General features: G+C 38.8%; 1 protein-coding gene across 1 annotated transcript in view; it reads right to left on the bottom strand.

Annotated features, from left to right (window-relative positions):
• LOC108232100 (cadherin-4) overlaps window positions 1–23,523 on the bottom strand; it is a 279,879-nt gene that overhangs the window by 19,866 nt on the left and 236,490 nt on the right. Inside the window, exons 7-11 of the mRNA XM_017409681.3 lie at window positions 21,103–21,247; window positions 16,750–16,922; window positions 13,267–13,404; window positions 9,069–9,254; window positions 5,619–5,875 (exon numbers count right to left, since the gene is read on the bottom strand). Coding sequence (XP_017265170.1) covers window positions 5,619–5,875; window positions 9,069–9,254; window positions 13,267–13,404; window positions 16,750–16,922; window positions 21,103–21,247 — 899 coding nt within the window. The remainder of the gene's footprint in view (window positions 1–5,618; window positions 5,876–9,068; window positions 9,255–13,266; window positions 13,405–16,749; window positions 16,923–21,102; window positions 21,248–23,523) is intronic.

The raw sequence follows: 23,523 nt of genomic DNA, 5'->3' as shown, positions 1-23,523 counted from the left end.
TCCTTGTGCAAGCAAGACACTTTACCTGCCTTGCCTACTGCCTACTTGCAATAAACAAATGAGAATGAGACTCATATGACATTTACTGCTATTTCACAAGCATTACTAAATGTTTTTGAAAATGTGTTTCATTGTTACATTACAGTAACGTTTCGCATTAATGGAATTTATTTCTGAAGTTTCTGAGTAAGGAGGTTGGTTTCTTAAGACAAAAAGTTATCAGAGAAGTTTAACATTAGGTCTCTAGACTAATATAGTTTTATCTTTATTGTTCAGAATAAAAAAGGGACATTTAAAAGTGAAAGAAAAGGAAAAGGTGCAAATTCTTGGTTATCAGGAAAGTTTAAAAAGTTTTCTGAATATTGTGATTACAGTGTTTTTAGGCTTTAATGCCAAAGTAATTTCATTCATATGCCCTGTCCATGGTGCTGAAACTGTAAACATGTGTATCAAGAATCTCTGAAGCATTAATTAAATTTTACACATCACTTTATATAAAATTAAAGTTTTTTTTATGAAGTAGGCAGGGATTATCTTTTTTTAATCAATCAAATTGTATCATTAAAAAACATTTTCAACAACTTAACTAGCAATGAGCATGGTTATTGTAATTTCTATGGTCTATTATGTCGGTACAGCAGTGTCTGTGTTATTGTTAAATTACCCGCATGTGATTCTCAGTGGTTCTGTTTGTCTACAAATTGCCACAATTTGTTGCTGGTCTTGTGAGATTGCCTTGGTCATTATTAAAATGAACTGGCTGTGTGTGTTCATAGATCAGTGTGAGGTTAGTAGACTGCCTGCAGAGTAGCTAATCTATCAATCTATTCTGCTTCTGCATTGTGGCCTCATGTTAATTTATCGCTTTCTTAATTTGATCTCATGAAACTTAGTGTAATAATTAGACTGTGTTTATCAAAAATTAAAATACTGTGTAAATTCTGAGGCACATACTGTCTCACTTAATTTTAAACAAAAACTTTGGGACTCAAAATTTGAGCTTTTCTAATAATCTAGTAGGTAACTCTTAATGTGATGACTTGATCTAAGCATGCAGAGATGACTAGGTCTATGAATTCACATCTGCAAGCCAACAAATTGCTTAAATTCATTAAGCCAGCAACTGATGTATTTTCCTGTATTTTTATTCTAGTTTGTGTCCATATTAAAGAAAAAATATTTTATGACATGACATGGTTTTCAAGTTGCCTTGGAATCAACCATGTTGGTGGTAGACAGAAACAAAAGTGATATCAGCTAGTTAACTTTTTACAGAAAAATATAATAAAACAATTAAACTAATTTTCCAAAATGTTTTTGTATAAGCTCTGTAAAGAAAACTATATCAATATCCTCCGTGTTAGGGTTGCAGCTAAAATCTTTGAGGCTTTTGTGGAAATTTTGATTAACTGATTGTTTTATGATTGAGACAGAAAAAAATTAACCTGAAAGTTGAGAAACCAGTGTGTGAGCCATATTCATTTATTTTTTCTAAATGGCCAACAAAACGCCAGAGGCACCATTTTTTTTCTGGGCACAAGTGGGTGTATACCTTACAGATAATAAAATCCATCACACAAAGGTTTGTTCACAAAGCAAAGGGCTCGGCTCTTCGCCACACTTTAATTAAGTCTCTTAAACGGTGCTCAATGCAATTGTAAGAAACTCTATTAGGCCAAATTAAGTCCTTTATGAACAAGCTTAAGCTGAGCTCATTTTAAACACAATGCATGGGCAGTCTACTGCGTCATTAGTAAAAAAAAATTCCAAGGAAGAATTATCTGTCAAGGGCTGCATGGTGGGGTTGTGGATACCTCATAGCAAGAAAAACTCCACTTTGAATTCTGGTTGAGGTTCTAAAAACATGTAACTTAACAGTGAAAGTGTGCATGAATGGCTGGATTTCTCTTTGTTGGACCTGTTATAGACTGTAGACCTGCCGTGGGTGTACCCCACCTCTCACCTGTTAACTGCTTGAGCTCCCTGTGATTCTGAATGGATCAAACAAGTACAGAAAATTAATGGATCCTACTGATTCTTGTAATTTCAATAATTATGAAAAATAATTACATAATTATTATTATTAATGTTTTACGTAATTAGAAAGACATTAAAATCAATAGGGTGTCATCAACCCACAAAACATGCTGCCGGGGTCTTATGTATTAAAAAACAAATGGATGCAAAACATGAATGTGAGAACTATATCAAAAAATGATTGAAAGCTGCTGTTACAGGCCTTCTGACAATTTTTGAGACAGTTTTTTTTTATATCCAGGTGTACTTTACTCTTCCTTTTAGATGTCACTAACTAACAATGAACTCATAGATCTTGTAAAACTTCTCTCAAACCATTTGTCTCCTCTGTGCATATTGTGAATTTTATATTACTATTTTCTGCACAGTATCATTTTAAGCAGTGTTTCCTAAAGCTGGGGTCAGGACCCCATTGTGGGTCATAAAACACCAAGTGTGGGGTCTTGAGAAAGTCTACAGAAATCAAAGTATTGTAATAAAATTGTTGTTAATAGTATATTAAGCCTTAACTAAAATACAAACAGTGGTTATAAATGAATTAAAAAATATAATAGTTGATAAAATTTCATGTTAAATGGCTTATTAGTGATTTTTGTATGCTTCAACAATAGTTGGGGTCATGACTTTCTCCTAATGTGTTCTTTTTTTATGGTTTGAAAGTTGAGAAGTTTATAAATCCTTGCTTTCGATGATGGCTGAATCCGGACCAGCTGGCTGTCTGGTGTTAAGTCTTATGGAGTGACATGTCTGGTCTGTCTTGCACTGAGTTTGGTGAACCCCTGCTTTAATGGACTGTCCAACACAAATCACAAAGCTTGTGCTATGTTGCTTTTATAAATAAAGTTATTGCCGGGTCTTATCCACATAAATAGTTGGGTGGGTCAGATTTGATTATAAAAATTCCTAACATGCATATGACTCTTTTGAGACTTCTATAAGTAGGTTAGAATTAACCAAACTTTTAGCTGAAACTTTTTAAAAACTCAAAGTTGCTTTCTGTTTAAGTTTTCTGATTTCCATTTGGTTTAATTTTCTGATAGTCTATAGGTAAACAGTTGAGCTCTGGTCAAAAGTGTGATTCCCGCCAAAGTACACACAGTGTTATTGTTTACCAGTTGGAGCTGTAAACAACATCCCTGAGAGCAATTGGCAGTTTCTATTACTTTTTTTAAGTACTATGCCAATATATTTTAGAAAGGTAAACAGTTCTTGTTTTCTTCAGTGCAGTTTTAGAATCAAAACTTGGGTTAATTCTTGAACTTACTGTGAAACTTTTACTATCTCTTCTTATGCCTCATTTCCAATGCTTTCCAATCTCTCTCTCCAGAAGGCTTCTCTCATTTGGGAGTTGGTGGGTGTGCAAGTACAGCTGGATGTATGATTAGGCCTGGCAGGTTAGTGATCTTAGCAAGCAGTGGGGAGAGGTATGACATTTATTTTTCAAACCCCCGACCCTGAGGATGAAAAATGCATGTCTCAAGCTTAGCAAAGGCGGTTTGGGTAATCATTTATGCCACTGTCTCCAGTCCCATGTCTCGACCTTACTGGTTGGGTGTCTGACAGGTAATATATGATGCCTCATTCTCCCTCCCACTCTTTTCTTCCAGTACACATCGGCCAAACCACAACAGGGCACTTCAAGTCTGTCCTAGCTTTGATAAGCACCTGTCAGGCTCAAACCTTGACCTGCAGTCAGCTCACAATTCCCAGCTCGTTTCTGCCACCCTCTTCCTTTACTCCATGGTTCCTCAGGCTTTTTTTTCACCTTACTTTTAACTTTTAAGATTTCCTGTAAATTTTCGCCTTGTCTGGCTTCTCTTGACATGTCTCCACTATTGATTGATGAAGACGTGGCTTCTTGATGCATGCAAACATATGAGCCATCAACTAAATGTGCAAATGCCCTGTGCATGTTTATTCTCTACCACTTGCACAAACAGAAAAGCATTACATAAACAGGGACAATTTGTAAGGGTAAAATTTCACAATAAATATGGACAAAATTTGATGATACTTGGTGAAGCATTATTTCAGAATTGTAAGTTTGGTTTTATTTGCCATTTTTTCACACCAGTGTGGCAAATTAAAATATTTATCAGTTTTCAGCAATACCATCCATTTTATTAAGGAAGGACACAGAGAACACAAGCCCAGTGCTCATTTTGAGCGGGTTTGCCAGAATGATCCCCCCCAATTTTTATGTGCTAATAAAGGAGATTGATGTCTCTGCGTAACAGCTTAAACATGATAGAACTGGCACAAAGCAGTAGGATTGTTTGTGATCATGTACAGATGGACCCAGAGTAATTAGGTGGCAGATTTGCCATCTTTAGCCCTTCATTCCTTATGTGTTGAGATGAGATGGTTTTAGTTTATGTGACTGTGTTTGAGAACTGTATGCTAACAGGTTAAATTAATCCTACCGTGTCTATCACTGCAATTTTAGGAACGTCATATAAAAACACAGCAAACTGATCACGTCAAAGTAAATTTAATAGAGAAAAAAAAAAAACTGAGAAAGAGAGACAACAAAAAGTCACAGAGAAAGAGAGAAAGCCCAGCTGGTGGCTTTAGAGTATTCCTAAATTATAATGTACACCCAATTTACTCTCATTTGCTGTGAAATTAGCTGGGAAATTTGTTTAGATCTGGTCCCCCCGAGAAAATTGGAAGGCAAAAGCTGTGCAGTGTGCAATGGTTGGAGGGAGGTGGCATTAATCCCAGTCTAAACATCCACTGTGTCATCTCAATCGCGTCTTTCTATTTCTGGCACAAATTATGCCAATGTGCTAACTATTACCTATATGCAGATAAATACACATGGGAATTTATTAGCTCTGCATGTGCAGCGTTGTAACTTAAAGTTTTTCAAGTTACAACATGTAATTTTAACAATTTCCCCTTTTTGAATGACTAGTGCAGTCCCACTACTGACAAACTGACAGCTGGACTGAGAAAAGGCCGACTGGACATTTAAAGGGTAGTTTTAATTCAAAGTCCAAAAAAGCTTAGTGCAGACAAAGTAAACTGCAGGTGGGCATAATGCAGTGTCAGGTGCTTGGGCTTGAGCCAGGTGTTGCTGTACCTCCTCGTCTTCATTCCATCTGCTCTGTTCTTTCTCTGTTGTTGTGTGTTTGTGCCTGCATGTATATGTGCTTATGCTACTAACAGAATACACACACTTCTGCTTACCGCAGAAGTTATTCTGCCCTATTAACCTCTTTACCCTCCTTACTCATAACTCTCCACAGGCTCCGAAACTTCACACAATAAGACGTTGACAAATGAGTAAAGCCAACATAAATAGTCTCTTAGTTGCACTCTGACCCCTAACTACTGACATGGAACCTATCCAGGAGGGTTCTTTTTATCTCACTGCTGGTGCACAAAAGGATAATTCCAACAGGCTTGTATTTGGAGAACAAACAGTAAGACTTTAAGCCTTAATTAGACGACTCAGGGTAATTTATGTCTTCAAACTAACAAAACTAACAAAAAAGTAAAATACTGCAAAAGAAAAAAAATCCCCCAAAAAGCAGATGATATTCTGTATGTTCTGTCATTCAGCAATCATTCGATACCTGATTAACTGTTGCATCTGAAGCCGGTCAGGATCCGAAGCTGAGAAAGTTGTCAGGCTGGTACCGGCAGGAACGCCCTCCTCGAAACGGATGTGTTTGGGGTTTGTGGGGAAATAGGGAGGTTCGTTGACGTCTTGCACAGATATGGTAACTCCAGCAGTGGACTGGAGTGAGGACTGGATGCCGCTGGCCAGGTGGGCCTGGTTAGACACCACCACTGTCAGCATGAAGGCGCGGTTCATCTCAAAGTCTACTGGCTGGAGAAGGAAAGAAATAATTTAAGATGGTTTGAAAGAAGAGAAAGTTAAATTGACTTGCAGCCCTTCAGTCATTCTCTGGCCTCTTTCCCCTGTGTGCAAGTTGTTGTTGACCCTTTGATTTGATTTTTTCTTGTGTGTACAAATGCATCTTTTTGCATATTTCCATGTTGCACAGTAGAGCATTGGGCTACTTATTTACTTGCAGAATGCCATTTTATAATTTCAGTTTCATATAGTAAATTTGCAATAGTTTTCTATTGCGGACACTTGATATATAATAATGAATATCTATCTGTTCGGAAAGAAGACTTCTTCTGAAATTTTTTTTCTCTTAGGACTGTTGAAATTTTTAATAAAACTTTCATTTATGAATCTCTTTATTTATTTATTTGGTGGAAGCTTTTCTTTGTACCAATGATGGGTATAAAAATAAAGGGTATCCTAATATCTACAAATGAACTCATGCAAAACAAAACACACAAAAAATAAAAAAAATAAAAAAAAATAAAAGTGACTTTGATTTAGTGTATGTAGCAGAGTTGCATCTATTCTGTAATATATTGTGTAAAATAATGAGATCTAATATCGTAGGCCATATTTTCAGTAACTGTAACACAGATTTTCACCACATTTAAGAAATTAAATATTTATAATGTGTAACAAAAGTCTATGTTTTACTAGAGAGGATCTTATCTAACAAAATACAACAACAACAGAAAAACTTAGTACAGTCTGAGTATATTCATTATTAATAGTATTACGGTCATTACTGTCAATATAAATAATCATCCGCAGTGTGTTTACTATAAACATGTTGATTTTAAAATAGAAACCCTAATGAACATTTGTCTTTTTGCCAGTGCCTGCCTGATTGATACGATAAATGAACAGATGTCACGTCAAGTGGTCCCATTATGAACCAATACACACACATACAAAAAAGGAGCTGAGACTAATCATAGGTTGTTGCCATGGCTCTGCTGTCTGAGTATGTTTCTGTGCAGCAACTGAGCTTAAACCAGAGTGACAGTTTTGTTCTCTCCTAATGACAACAACACCATCAGGTTCAAATGACAACAACAAGCAAAGTCATAAAAAGAGAACAAATATGCTGCTTGTAAGCACTGCTGGCACATTTCTAAACAGCCGGATGATGATTACCGCTGCAAAGCTTGTGTTTGATGATGATGTTAAAGACTCTGAGCACATCTGCATGTTGCATCGCTTCACTGTTATCAGTGGGAACTCTGAGAGCACATGAAAAGCATCGTTAATCAGGGAGATTGGTTGACCACGTGGCCCAGCAGTGAAATTGTTTGTGCGCATGTTAGATGTGCAATAGATGGCCTGTGTTTACACACACATGTTGGTTTCAGTTAATGTTAGCATACAAGTGCAAATTCGTGTGTGACCCCAAGACGCATAGGGAACCCATTTACAGGCTAACCACGCTCGTGGCTCTTTGATCTAAAGCCTGTGGTATTCAGAGCATCAGGAGGTCCAGAGTATAGCTGAAGGCTAACTGAAACACACACACTCACTCAGACTCACACAGCCTGAGGGAAGCCACAGGGGTGAGAGGTCAATAACATGGCTTCCATCTTTTGCCCATGAGCCATCCCATCCTACATCTCCTCTGTACCACTTTACCCATTTCTCTCCTTCCCTTTTACATAATTTGCTCTGTTGGACTCCCAACTTCTCACCCCCTCGGCATGTCACCTCTGCCCTACCTCGGCTCTCTGTGATCTAAGCTCTCTGTGGGCTACATTTCTCAATTCTTGGAAATCTGCCTTTGCCTCACTCCTCTTCTCCTCTCTCCTCCTCTCTGTCAACTTCTGTATTTAACATAATCTGTGATTTACATATCCTAATGACTCATTCGAACCAAGTGGCTCTATTTGTGTGTTTTTATGCGTGCTTGTTTGTCTACTGGCTCTATTAGTGCGTGGCAAAAAAAAAAAAAATCTGCCTCCCACACTCCCCAGACAGCAGCATAAATGCGTGACATGTTCTGGTTAAGACCTCACGCCTTGTTTACACAGAGGCTCAAGGTCCTTGTGGAAGACTGATGTGTACCTGGATGTCAATGCGATTTGATGTGTCTGTACTAGCGGCCATAGACACCTTGGCAAAAATAACAACCACCAGGCAGAGCCGTCTCACAGCTTCTTCACTTTATTTTTCACAAGTTGTCCAATGTGAATGTTTGGGCTCACTTTTCCCCGAGCGAGCCGGAGCCCCTCTGTTTATTTGTTGAGACAGTGCATTGCTTATTTCCTCTCAGGGGGTGGCTTGTCTCTTGTTTTATGATTTCCTGATAACCTCCCATGGGTCTCAATGCAAGCTTAAGCAACCAAGCTGCCTACTGAGTTTCACAGGGAGTGAGAGGAATGGATTATTAAAGTCAGTCATCTAGAGATAATGAAGAGAAGCAAAATACCCATACTCATTGCTCAGGCTGCAGTGGGAATTATAATGACGTGATATTGCTATTGTTTAACATTATTGTGATATGTGATCTGCAGGAGTTAGAGATATGACAAAATGTCCCTGGGTCCAGAAGGTCACTCTAATAAATAAGTAATTTCTACGAAATGCCTGCAACATGGTAAGAACATTTACACCAAGTGTCTCACAGATAAACACACAAATTGCCACGGGCGTTCAACAGGATGCACATCTGTGGCACACACAGTCAAAATTCTAATCTTTTATAAAATTATTTTATTGCTGGAAAAAAATGGTTTAAACCATACAGCTAACCTCCCTCTAAGCTGTCTAACCACTAAAATAGCAGGTTGTAACAAGACATGGCTTTGTTGTTGCTGTCATTTACCACAGCACCTAGAACATTATGAGTGTATAAAACCGTTGCCATTGTAATTGAGAAATCAATATCTAATTTGCTACAGTGGTCTCACCAGCCATTGTATTTAAGTCTGCGTTAGAGTGCATGAGCTGTTTCTGAAGGGCACATTAGCCTCCAATCCTTCTTTTGGACATGAGGGGGCATGTGAAAGGCAAAGACCCCAACCTGTCCTCATTTAAACAGGTAGCCTATTATAGCATGCACCTAAATCCAGAGGGAATCTAACATTCAATATAGGAAAAAGAGATGATATTTCTTTTTGCAATGACCTTCATAAGGGCCAAAATCTGAGACTGTGATGAAAGGATGGTGCATTACCTTCACCACAGTGACCATGCCATCATTGGTGACAGGATCAGTGCGGATGGTGAAGTGCCCAGTTGGGTCTCCACTGATGATCCTGTAGATGGCGTTCCAGTTAGGAGAGTGGGGCTGGTCGGCATCAGTAACTGTCAGATTAGCCACCACAACATCCACTTGGTTCTCTGGGACTTCGCCGGAAAACTGCAGAAAGTAGGGTAAAAGGTTACCTGGATACAATCCTTTAGAAATATCTTTATTTTTACTCTGCCTGCAGTCTTTTAGAATCCACTTAGCCTTCGATTTAGAAACAGCTATCCTTTCAAACTTTCCAGGTAAAGCAACTGATCTCACTCAAACCACAGCTGAATCATAAGTAAGTAGTAAACCCAGCTTGCATGCTAGGACGTATATAGCTACAGGGGCATTGTTTTAGTTAAAATGTTCTCTGCATTCTTTGTACCCATCCTTGATGAGTGATACCATTTAATTCCTTTTAAAATTTAAAGCGACAAGGGAAAAAAAAAATGTATAAACAGGAAAAAAATCCAGCAGTGTTAAGGCTTAAAGCAGCTGTTTTAGTGTGTCTAAGTAGTTTTGAGTTGTCCCCATGCTTTACAAACACATGTGCTTTATCCTGATAAGCCTGATGAAGAGTGAGCTGCTGTCTGTCATGTGTCTGTTTTGGTGGGAGATTGTTGTTTGTCTGCACAGGCTCAAGAGATAATTGACACTAACTCTACCAGCAACCCTGTAAACACAGGTTGACTGCAACCCCACCTACATAAACAACATAACAAGTCAGGTGACATGAGGTCATGACGTGTCTTCAACTCATCTAGAGGCAGCAGCTATGTAGCACCTCGTAGTTACCATAACCACTGAGGGTAACAGGCATGGATGAGCCACTGAGCCTCTTATGTGGGTGTAGGATATCAAAGAGCAAAGCCACAGACCAAACACTCCAACAGACCATAATACTCTGCCTGGCAACCCTCACATCAAGCAGCAAACAGCCGACAGCACCGCTCAGATTAGAGGGCTGCGTCAAGAGAGCTGTTCAGAGAGTCAATGACATTCTTAAGACAACAGACAAGTCCGGGTGGTCTTGATGCACTGTCTGCTTTGGATAAGTAGACAGGCTGTCGTATGTTATTGTCACACTGAGTATTTGTATATGTGTGCCTGTGTGGTTTGTTACTGTGATTTGGTTCAGGGACTCCCAAGTGTCAATTTAATAAAAAAAAAAAAAAAACTTTAGAGAAACAGCTTACATTCCCCCAGGCACCCCTGAGCATCTTCCTTCTCAGCCACTAACAACTAAGGCCAAGTGTTAACCAGTTATGATGGAAGGCTTTGAAGGATACACCACATCTCTCATTATTAATATTGCTCTCAGAGATTTCTTGTTTTATTATCTCTTTGTTGAGAGGAGGAGTTGGATGGGTTGTCAGTTTTAACAATATCTTTTCCCACTTAGGCAATCTAAGATGGCATAGCAGTTTTAAATTCCCATGCACACAAATGTTTTCTCAAAAAATATTAGAGCAATTAACTTAAGATCTTTTTTATCCATATAATTTTAGATTGCAATTCTGTTTAGAAAAATCTTGCTGCTTTTATTCAATAGGAGACCATCATTTCCAAGCCATAGTAATATTTACAAATGATCTAAAATGAAATTATATTTAATTAGTATATTCAGCCTTACCTACAAAAATCACTTTGTCAAGTCTCATATTTGTATGATAATTACACAGATTTTTTAATAACAGTTGAAGATGTGCCGAGTTTCAAAAGAGGATCTTACTTGAAAGCAAAATTGTGACTTAGACCTGTAACTGTAGGCAAACTGTGTTGGTTTGCAATGTGGCAGTTATGTTTACCAAACCAGACTGGTGGATAAATAAGAGCTAAACAGTTTTAATATGGTTTCAAAAGTGGAACCAGTAATTTATTGGATGCACATTGCCTTTTCTTTTATTATTCAGGCAAAGTACTGCAGTCTGTGATTGTTTTAGAACAGAATTGTTGGAAAACTGGAAAACTGTCTTGTAAGTGGAGAGTCAAATCTTTGATCAGACAGTTTTTCTCTCTGCGATAACGTATCTTGTCGCCAAGAGCTGGACTACAGGGAAGAAGGGGGATCGCTTTGATTGTGACTGGCAATGAGTACAGTTGGCGTTCTCTCAACACTTGACATAACACCTCTTGCCAGCACCCTCACTCCTTTGTCACTATGTTGGCAGTGGGGAGAGGCTGCAGGAGACAAAGTGAGGTAGAAAGAGAGCAGAAAAGTGACAGGGAACTTCATCATATGAACTTTGTAAGGATGATACAGGCAAGAGGCCAAAAAACCTGTGCAGTGAATCCTTTGCCGACAAACCCAAACAGAAAGACTGTAGATCATCACATATAGCCTTAATACCATATGGGAAACATGGCTGCAGTATAGTACACATAAACAAACAAAATATTTTTTTTTGTTTTCATTTTATATATTCTATTTGTATCACAGGCATAATGCAAAAAGCACCCAAAGCCTTCACATCCACATGCATACGCCAACCCTTTGCCTGCTTGAAAAATAGGCCAGAGCAGCATGATGAAATATTAATCATCAACATTAAAGACAAATTCCCCCAACTTTATATTTCTGGGACATGTTGAAAGATCTATGAGGTTTATTGCTAAAACTAAATATTTGCATAATGGCCTGCAATTTCAACAAAATGGCTTTTACATTATCTCCCTTCTAAAATGGATGATTTATGAAGGGTTTGGGTAAAAGTGCTCTGCTTGTTGTGAATCCAAAACCTCCACTAAAGTTTGCCATCAATATTCGTGATAGCATTAACTTCCTCGTGTGACGCTGATGGAAATGCACTTAAACTAGGTGGAATCCAGTTAGAGAGTATCAATCTATTATTGCCTGCTATCATCAATATCAGTTGAGAATCTTAATGCAGAAAAAGGAGGGGTGGGGTGCAGAGTCACTGAGGACTCCTGATTTACAACAAGGCATGTCTACACTTTATCACTGCTACTGTAGGAAATTGCTCCCCCATCCTTCCTTGTCTCACTGTCATTCTCTCATTACATTTTCCTTTTTTTTTTCTTTGTAGAGCCTAAGTGATGGTCCACTCATCAGTCCTCGCTTTGTTCTCTTTTTGCTCACCATCTTTTTTCTTCCTCCATGTTCTTTCTGTCGATTCCCTCACATGTGTGCAGAATGCAGGGGGTCTCTGATTAGCTCTATGGCTAACACATGCTTACCGCTGATGCTAACTAATCATCATAAGAGTCTTGATAGCCCCCAGGGTGAAAGCTAATGCTCACTCTTCCACTACTAGCTCAAAGGGTTGAGCAAATACTTTACTGGTTATAATGCCTAAGATCCTGGCATTATGAGGAAATGACATGAATCTAGCCAACTGTCTAGTGTTCTCACCATTACTGGGAGGAACCCACACATCATGAGTGATTTCAACACCTGGAGCCATTCTGACTTCAGCAAGATTTTTCATCATGACTCAGAGCGCATGAAAACTGGCTCTACTTTTAACCATCTTTTGACACCTCAAACATTAGAACAACTGACACATACTTAAAAGAAGACTGAGGCAAAGGGGAAATATCCTGTCTTAATATTGATTTATTACATTACATAAAACACATTACATTCGACTTTTAATTTTTACTTTGCTCCTTGTATTGAATTACTATAATGCAATCATTCTAAATATCCCTAAGATGGGAGCAATCATTAACTATTTGCTGGAACTGGTATTCTTGCTGATGAAAGTCAATAATATGGATTTGTAATCCTTGTGCTTGTTATTCTGTGTGTGTCCTTCTACAGATTACAAATTTCCATCACTGTCCTTGTATAAATCTTGTCTTACAATAGTGTCCAATAGCAAAGAATTAGACTTACTGTTGTCAGTGCTGTCAGTGAGGGCTCACTCAAAGCCAAATGCTGGGTTTCCTTCTATGTAAAGTGCCCTGAGATAACTTTTTATTTTGAAATGTTGACATATAAATAAAACTGAAATGAAACTGATTTTTTTTTCCTCTTCACTTTACGCTGCCTGGCTTTAAATTCTGTCTTTCATTTCTTTTCCTCCAGCATTCTAGTCATTCTTTCTTTGAACCAAGCCCTTCTTTGCCTCTGAATTGTTACCTTCTCCACACTTCTGTATTTGTAATAACTTACAGTTCTGGAGGTCAGCATTGGGGGGTTGTCATTGATGTCCGTGACAGTGATGATGGCAGTGGCTGTGTTGGACAGGCCAAAGTTAAGGTTGCCCTCCATGTCCGTGGCTTGCACAATGATGGTGTACTGGGACACTTTCTGAAAAAGGAAGAAATAGAAAAGAAAAAAAAAGAACAAAAAAATAAAACAGTATGCAGTTATTCATCTGCAAAGAGCTTTCTCTTCCATGAGCCGACAGCAGCAGCAGCCACAGACTGTGACTCCCGGGGGAAACAAAGCTGAGCTTGTGTTCTGTTCTTTAGTCGCTGGCCATGGTCTTATTTGAAACACAGAATCACAAGGGTGAAGTCTTTCATTTGACAGAGCTGAAACCTTCTCAGTGGAACCTGGCCAGACATCACACCATCCAAAGGCTGGACTGTGAAGCCTCCCCACGGGTACTGCATTCCATCAAAGCCATCAAACGCACTGCTTATTCAGTACCAGTGATAGACAGATGTGAAGACAATGATCCAATTGACAGAGACTAATAGACTTTCTGTGAAGCAATAATATGAGGGAATAATAAATGCCATTTCCTCTTTTGAAATGACACAGTGCCACTTCAATGGAACCTGAAAAATGATTCTTTTATTTGTATTTCTAGACTAAGGCATTTGCAGCTCTCTTTCCAGCCTTTTCTCCTACCTTCTTTGCAGCCTTTTCTATCTCTTCTTCTGTCCCAGGGTGCAGTTAATGGGCTGCAGTAAGGATGGAGCCCGGGAGCTGACTGCCTGGATAATGTGTCTTGTCACTGAGATTCCCAATTACATTCCCACTGTCTCTCTCTCACCTGCTAATTACCAAGTAAATATCCCAATTAGGCCGGGACGTCACATCGGGAGGATTAGACAGCTCCTCGCAGTCCCTCTCATCTTGATGCTAAATGAGATGCTGAACTCCAACCTTGTGCACACTCATTAACACTCACATATACACAGAAGTATCCACAAACACACATGACCACACACTGATGACTCTCTTTCTACATATCTTGTACTTGTCTGACTGTCCCATCAGCCTGTGAACAGCGTGTACACAACGCTCTCACTAATTAGACAACGGAGTAATTATGCAGAGCTCCTTGGAAACTCTCAGCATTGCAACAATACCACAACATACCCAGTTCCCTCTGGAGGACTGAGGTCTGCAACTGTCAACAAGCTCTTAAAAGTCCACTGCAGACCAGTGGAAATCTTTAGAAGAGAATCAATGTGGGACTTACAAAGAAGAAGAAGAAGATGGAAAGTAAAGAACAGAGGAGCAGATAACAATCAGCAAGGTTTTGAGGGAGGGGCAACATCCAGCAGGAGTAAACCATTTTAGCATCGTTTTTCTGATATTTTGTGGCACATAACCCCTTTAACACCATGGACCAAAATGTGAAGAATGACACCAGAACTTTCAAAGCCTCTAGAATCAGAAAACAGTGCAATGTGTTGTGAAGCATTTTCCAAGAGTGATCTGCTCAGTATATTTTTTACCATTGCAAGATTCGATACCTCCTATCTGCTGTTGAGACATAGTTACAGGAAAGCAGAAGTATGTATGTATCTGTAGATTAAGAGAAATAATAATAATAATAAAAAAAAAGAATCTGAAAAAAACCCAGAAAACATTCAAATGGACTCTTTCATGTTTGTCCTGCCAAAACAACTCTTATTGACCAAATAGCTCCAGCAGGCTCTCAATCATAGCCAGCAATGAGGAGCTTTTCAAAGAAAAAAGCGTCACTACGCCTAAAAAATCTTTACTTTAATCACTAATGTACAAATAATCCCAAATGGTTCATTTCTTAAGCTCAGGGCAGTCAAAGTTCACCAATGTTAGGCCATTATGGTTTAGTAATTTGTGCCACAGCAGCTCTTCTGGTATATTAAACCACCAGCTTCGGTTCCCTGAGCACATCAGTGAGAGTTGAGCTTCCATGACCCTGAGTCAGATTGATCGGTTGTCCCTCCTTGGCCCACTTAAGGTCAATAATAGCCACTACATTAGAGCAAAATCTCACAAGATCTGCCATTTTGAAGATGCTTTGATCTAGTTGAGACTGTAAAAGGGTCAAAGGGTTAGAGAAGCAGGCTTTTAAACATGCTTTTACCTTCCCCCTTTTCCCGAGAGTGCTCAGCCACATTCACACCTATATTAACATGCAGTCAAGACATGTTATAAAGGTGATGACATCTGTTCATAGGGCTTTGACAGGACTTCAAAAACATTAAACCACCTTTATCTAATCTTTATTGCGATCTTAGCGTGTAAAATATGTGAGAAAAGTTGAGCCAGTCACTATGGCTAAGTTGACAAGCGATGCTGCTTGCTCAAAAGTAACGTTAGCTTGTAGTTTCTTCTAGAGCTTGTTTCAGAGAGTAGTTAGACTGCTGAGTTCATTCTCATGAAAAATTTCTCTGAAAAAAGAAAAACTGATCAAAGATAGTCTAACCTGGAAAATGATCATTGTAATAGAATGATAAAGGCAAGAGAAAAAGGTCTATCAGAATGAATCCTTTGAAGTACAAAAGAAAGGCAAGCAGGATTTTAATTCTACGTTTTTTGTGTTATTGCCTAGAATAGCTGAGTGTGGCTAAAACAGAGTAAAAATAAGCAGGAGAGGTTTGGCTGAGAAATCTTTAGTCCATGTTGCCCTCATACGTCTTTTTCCCTCTGGCAGGCTCATGTCTCATCCTCTCTGTCTCCATCACCCTATTTCCTTAGCCCACATTTACACTCACTTCTTCCCTCATCACGGTAATTCCCATCTATTCAGCTCTGTTTTTGTTCTCTTGCTTCCTCTCAGTTTCCCTTCCACCCCCCCCTCCGTTGCTTGTGTTTTATTGAGCACAGATGTGATTATTTGGGCTTTTGTGTTTGTCTGACAGGTGTCAAGGGCATTCTATCTCAAAAATTTCCTCTCTGTCTCCACCACACAAACACACACGCAGGCACACACACAGGCGCACACAACACAACACGAGCAGCCCACTGCAGCGTGATGTGTTGTTAATAGGTCTGTCACTAGTGACAGTTTGGGAGGATGATCTGTTTCGCAGATTTCTTTGCAGAGTTGTCACTGGCACATCCATGTTGCGAGAATAAACACATTTGGATCTTGTCACAACTTTTAGAGCTTTATAAACAAGGTGACCGAAGACAATTTACTGTAAAAAACAACAACAACAGAAAATAAAAAATAAAGGAAGAGCTGATGTTTGTGTGTACGTGTGTGGAGAAAATGTGTTGTGACAAATGGCAATGGCAGATTTAAAAGTAGCAGCTCAAAGTGTCATCAGAGTGAACAATGCTGTTAGGAACTGTGCTCCATAAAGGAAAATAAAGACGTGTTTCAGCCCTTTAGCCTACCAAAGGGATTCACACGTTTTAAAACACTTATTTACTTACTGTCACATATGTCTTTTTGTGAAGTGTAAAATATGAAAGACTAACCTCTCTGTCTAGTCCAGGTGCTACTGTCACAATATCCCCCGTCTCACTGTTGATGGTGAACATGTTGGGGATAGGACTGTGTGGGGTCTGGGACAGGATTCGATAGCGCACCATGCCATTAGCCGTGGTGTTGTCGTCAGCATCAAATGCTGACAGATGCATCACATAAGTTCCTGATGAAGAAAAATATTGTCAACATTTATATCAAAATGTTTGTAAGTGAACTTTAAAAGCAGGAAAATACTACTTTACTCAGTTCGGCATTTCTTTGCTGTTGTTTTACATGATCTGGTTTGTAGTTTAATTAAGCTACCCTCAGGTCATGTTAGCAACTACTGTATATAACGTAACTCAGATTAAATTTGCAGATAAAGTTCACACAGTGCTTCATCATGTCAAAGAACATTTGAAAAAAGAACAACTAATACCTCAAACAATAAAAATTACATCCATCCTATAACTACTACATTTAAGTACAGGCGGTACTGTTCAGTAAAATTTTAACATAATTCCTAACTAAATCATTTGTTAATTCAGAAAAATTTACACTAGCTTAACAAAAAGCTCCTCTTAGAAATTAAACTTACACCACTTGACCTATTTTACCCCATTCCAAACAGATTTCACTCATATTGTCAATGACAACATACACAGCCCAATAAGGTCTTTTCAGGGGTGCTGGAGAAGAGAGTCTGGTCGATAGTCAAACCTCAGATTCAGGAGGAACAATACAGGTTCTGTTCAGGCCGTGTAACACTGGACCAGCTCTTTACCCTTACTAGGGTCCACGAGGGGGCATGGGAGTTTGCCCAACTAGTCTACATGTGTTTTATGGACTTGGAGAAGGCATTTGATCATGTTTCCTCTGGTACCCTGTGGGGGGTGCTCCATGAATATGGGATGGGGGTCTGTTTTTATGGGATATTCAGTCCCTATACGAACAGTGCAAAAGTCTGGTTCACATTGCGGCAGTGAGTCGGATCTCTTCACGGTGAGAGTTGGACTTTAGCAGGGCTGCCTGTTGTCAGTAATTCTGTTCAAGACATTTATGGACAAAATTTCTTCGTGCAGCCAGGGGGTGGAGGGGGTCCAGTTTGGTGGCCTCAGGATATTTGCAGATGATGTGGTCCTGTTGGCGTCATTGTGCCATGATCTCCAGCTCTCACTGGAGCAGCTTGCAGCAGAGTGTAAAGAGGTTGGGATGAGAATCAACACCTCCAAATCTGAGGCCATGGTCCTCAGTTGGAAAAGGGTGGACTGCTCTATCCAGATCGGGAATGAGGTGCTGCCTCAAGTGGAGGAGTTTAAGTATCTCGGGGTCTTGTTCACAAGTGAGGGAAGATTGGACCGTGAGGTTGACAGAAGTATTGGTGCAGTTTCTAAAGTATTGTGTAATCTGTACTGGTCCGCTGTGTTAAAGAGGGAGCTGAGCTGCAAGGCAAAGCTCTCTGTTTATCGGTTGGTATACATTTCTACCCTCACCTATGGTCACAAACTTTAGGTAGTGACCGAAAGAACAAGATACAGGTGGTTGCAATGAGTTTTCTCTACAGGATAGCTGAGCTCTCCTTAGTGATAGGGTGAGAAGTTTGATTATCTCGGAGGGACTCGGAATAGAGCAGCTGCTCCTACACATCCAGGACCTGCTGGAGAGACTATCTCTATAGAGGTGGCTATGGACAGAGATGTCTGGGCTTACCAGCTTGAGCTGCTGCCCCTGTGACCCCTCCAGAACAACCAGTGGATAATGGATGGATGGATGGACACATACACCAGAACGAGTAAAGTAAGCATGTTCCATAACAGTATGATAACAGCTTTTATATCTAATAACTTGTGTGTTTGTCATTTATAGGACACATTCAAGTTTCTGTCCTAATTATCCTCAGCTCAAAAACAAGAAAGCACCAAATATAAAGTAGGAAGATAAGTGGTGACTGGTGGATGAAGCAGAGTAAGAAGCATAAAAATATAAACCACAGAAACCTAGGAACACGTTTGAAACGTGTGCCTTAAAGCAGTCACTTCAATTAAATTCAGGGAAAGCAAATACAGTACATGAGGAAAGTTGTCTCCAGGGGTTAGAGCCTTAGAGCTGTTTTACCATGTACTTTTAGTACTTGATAAATTTGATTAAAAACACAGACAGAACTTCTTTATCTATATTTCACTCAAAATTATGTGCTACTTTTAGTTGGAGGGATTTATTTTTGAGGAGCTAAAAACATTTTTTCACTCTAGTTGGCCATGTTTCCACTATAGAGTACATTTGTACAAAGATTTGTACAAGTTTGGCTGCTGACATCCGGACAAATGTCTCCTAGCTGCTTTGACAGACAAGTGTGACCCATCATAATGAGTCAGAGTGGTAAGGCCACAGCTGAAAAGAGGAAGAGATTCTCAGCTACACTTTTATATATATATATTGGTAATGTGTCACCTTACCACAAGATTGTGTTGAAATGTAAAGTTTTTGATCTTGTTTTAGAATATAACCATTGAGTTATTTCTCCACAATCCACAGGTTCACTCTCTTGATTTCTAGGGCTACAAGACGAGCACTGGGTAAAAATTACTTTGTTTCTTTTAGTACCTATCCTAACCTCCTAAAACTCTTCTTGGAAAGGTTTTCACTCTCAGATTAAGTAGATGAACAGCCAAATAACTCAAAAAATAAATTTCTCAACAACACATTTATGTTTGCTAGAATGAAAAAAACCTGATGTTTTTCCACTGTGTTTTTTGGTTGCTTAAATATGCATAACAACCTACCATATTTGTAGCTCTAGCAGAGAGGAAGCAAGCTGTGCCATTTATCAGATCGACTATGAATCATTTTTTCATAAATGTGCAAGATCACAAGCAAATGTTTCAAATGCGAAAGTGATGCTTTAAACTGACGTGAGGCACTTCATGTATGTGCTTCACGTCAAAGCTGCCAGTGGGAGCTACTGTTTGCACATCTTCCCGTCAGTTTGCCAATGCTGTAAACAGCAATACAAACAAGTAATTAACAGTTAAATGTAGTGAAAACATGCAGATTGAGTCCATGTCATTACTTTTTGTTTAAATAGTACTTGCTAAAATGAATGAACATTCTCCTGATGAATACACACGTCTGCTGTGGAGAATAAGCTGCTATCCTTTTTTGAATGCTCCACTTGTTTGCTTTCCAGCCTCCACACACTCATAAAACTCTGTGGGATCACTGCCTGTCACCCAATCTCTCCATCTCTGTCTCTCTCTCTCTCCGGTAGTTGATTCTAATTGCTGGAGATAGTGATATCATGCCAGTGACAGCCCCTGTCCGAGGATAATTGTAACCGCAGCTCCCATTTCAAACTTCATTACATTTCAAAGCAACATTTGTCAATGACTCGGCCAGAGGGAGCACTCTAAAGCCCTCTCAGTGAGACGGAAAAAAAAAAGGCTGTTATGAAAGGGTGTGTGAAAGCAAAGGAGACCAACAGAGGACGCACTCTGTGTCTGGTTTGTTTCCAGGCGGAATGACTATGAGTCCTCCACCCAATACTTTTTTTTTTGTGTGATGAAGGGATACAAAGAAGGAGATGAAAAATCACAATGTGTCACACATCACTGGGGTAATTTCATTAAGCTCTACTCATAGGGGCTTTAATGTGGACCCTTTGTAAGGGCGTCCTAAGCTGTGCCTGACAGGATTACATCCCCATAATGACTCTTTAATTTGCAAACTAATTCAAGTCTGTAATTGGCCTTCCTTTGAAACCACTGGAGCTCTAAACTCTAAAAATTTCTTTTTTTATGATTATTGTTCAGCTTAATGTCATGGATGCCACAGAGACATGTATGTGTTGTATGGGACAGGGCTGAGGGCTGGGAGAAAACTGCAACAGAAGAGAAAAAGTAAATGGAGAAAGAAGGAAGGAAGCGTAAAACACAACAAAGAAGTGAGCACCTGCACTCCTCTAGAGATCACCTCTGGTGCTATAAACACTGGCTCATCAGGCTCAAACTCACGAAAGCCTCCACACAGAGCTCATTTCTTAATTCTTCCACTCTGAGGTTACTTATAAAATGACCCAGTGGTACTACACTGTGGTCGATTTAATCCTCAATCTCTTCTCCAGCACGAGAACCCTCTTTGGTTTATGGCCACTGCTGTACTGGGCTGCATGAAAAGCCAGCACAAAAGACAGACTCTTCATCTGTTTGCTCAATAAAATAAAAAAATAAAAATTCAGTTCCATCCAAGTTTTAACTACACGTTTCTCCTTCTGTCCACCTTTTTCTAAATGAGCCACTCGGAATTTCTCCAGTTTTAATGTTCCCGTGTTTGTTTTGTCCATCTGTCGAACAATTCGGCTTCATTACCTGGTTTGGAGCCTTCATCCACAGACCCGTTGTAGACCTGGTTTTTGAACTCCGGTCTGTTGTCGTTCATGTCTATGACAAAGATGTACAGGTCGATGGGATTCTCAACCTGGTTTCCATTCATGTCCACAGCGTGAGCTCGCAGCTGGGAGAAACAAATGGGGAACATTAGAGCCCAACACTCACTATGTTTATGTCTATGCACATTAAGGTCAAGCGATGGTTGTAACATAGCCCGTTTAATTCAGCTACTGTTATTGTTTTAGTACAGAACAGATGGGGAAATCATTTATGACTAAAATGAAACACATTGTACTATACTAGTGTATAATAGTATATAATATAATAGGACCTCTCCAATACTAAGCTTGTTAGTTTAAGCTTTTTGTTCCCACAAAAATGCCACAGCGTAGCTGGTGCCAAACTTGCACCCTGTTGAACAATGAATTGGAAGCTCTTCATTTTGTACATGCTGTACGCTTTACTGGTTTGGATTAGGCCATGTTGTTGTTGAATATTTTGTATGTTTGCTGGCTTTTTTTTCCTGTTCAGCTGCTTCTTCTCACTGAACATGCCAAATAAGGGTTAAGTTTGTTTCAAGGTATTTGGATAGAAGCTTGTCCAAAGTTTCCAGGATTACGTGTAGGGTCTCCTGTGGATTTAGGCTTTTTGTCTGAATCTGCTGAAAACCTCTAGGGAGCTTGAGTCATGTGACTGACCTACAATAAGCTGGCTGTAAACTGCGTAGGTCAACAAATACGGCCAATAAGTTAAACATTTGACCTAATCTCTTTCCGTAGTTAAACAAACGCACAGGTAGTTGGAATCTGGTCACAAATTTTGCTCACAAGCGTTTAATTTAAGGACACATTAACCATGGATATAAAAAAAATGTTGTGTGGATACATGTTACAATATTTATTTTCAACCAGACTGCAGATCCCCAAATCCCTTCGTGGACAAAACAACTCAAGAAACGACATAAAACTTACCAACCTAAAGCAGATTATTTTTTCTTTATAGAAAAAATAACACTTATGCTGACATAACCAGATATAATCTTTACTATTAGATTTTACAGTATAAAACTTTCAAAAGTTTTTTTTAACATTAACTATATTAGACACATCAAAGAGTAAATTTGGAATACTCTTCTCAGAAAAATTACTTTTGAAATTTGTTTATTCTCGTTTCTTATCTTTTTCCCCCACCAAGTCTTCAGAAATTCCTATTTCTGCAGAAACCAGCAAGAAACGTCTTGTTTCATTGAAGATTTGCTCAGTTGTAAAAACCTGGAGCCTGTTTTCAGAATGACTGTGTCGGACCCCTGGCCAACATTCTGTCTGGTTTTGTTAGAAAGGGAGCCATGAAACCTCTCCACTTTCCTTTCGACTTCACAAACACAGTCAGCCCATCTCGAATTCCCCTCACCTGTGCTCAGATCAAAGAAATCACCAGCTAGCATTTCTCACAAAGTTTGGACATGGAGTTATTACTGGGATTTATCTGGTAAAATGAATATTGGCAGCTTTACAGTCTTTAAAGTCTGGAAAAAAGGAAAGAAGAAAGTTTTTTACTCAAAAAATGTACATCCCAGAAGTTTGTTTGTCTTTCTACAAATAATGGTGAAACTAAAAAGACTGGAAGGACATTTTAAAATCAGCTCCTTGATTCTTTCTAAAACTGCTTAGATTTACTTCACCTTTCTTGGAAAGGTTTATCCCTGAACATGGTTTATTCAGAGATATTTCTGTCAGCTTGAAACACAGGGGATGTTTACCTGGATCATACAAAGTAAAAAAAAAAAAAAATCAAATTCTATATACATTCTGATCCACAACATCGCCACAACATTTATTCTGTAAAAAAGCAGTGTTAGCAACTGATTATAGGCCAAGGGCTCTTCAGTGAATTTGAAAAAATGAAAAAAACTCAAACGTGCTGAAACGATGGTAAATAAAAATACAACATGGAATTTTAAAAAATAATAATAATAAGGCTGCACCTGAATATATGTTACTATTTCAGCCTCATGATTTGCAAATTGTTCTGTTATAGCACTCTGCTCAGTGGAGTAGATTTGAAACGACTATGTTAATCTTAGCTGTTTAATGAAAGTTGCAAAAAAGCATTAAAAGACAAGGCATCTAAGGATGCCAATCACCATGAAAGGTTTTGGAGAATATATATATATATATATATATATATATATATATATATATATATATATATATAAATATAAATGTAATCTTGTATGTATGTATGTATGTATGTATGTAGGTGCTGGTCATAAAATTAGAATATCATGAAAAAGTAGATTGATTTCAGTAATTCCATTTAAAAAGTGAAACTTGTATATTATATTCATACATTACATACAAACTCATATATTTCAAATGTTTATTTCGTTTAATTTTGATG

This window comes from Kryptolebias marmoratus, linkage group LG8 (assembly GCF_001649575.2).
Source record: "Kryptolebias marmoratus isolate JLee-2015 linkage group LG8, ASM164957v2, whole genome shotgun sequence".
In the NCBI taxonomy this organism is placed as follows: domain Eukaryota; kingdom Metazoa; phylum Chordata; class Actinopteri; order Cyprinodontiformes; family Rivulidae; genus Kryptolebias; species Kryptolebias marmoratus.
This window is presented reverse-complemented; position numbering and strand designations above follow the sequence as displayed.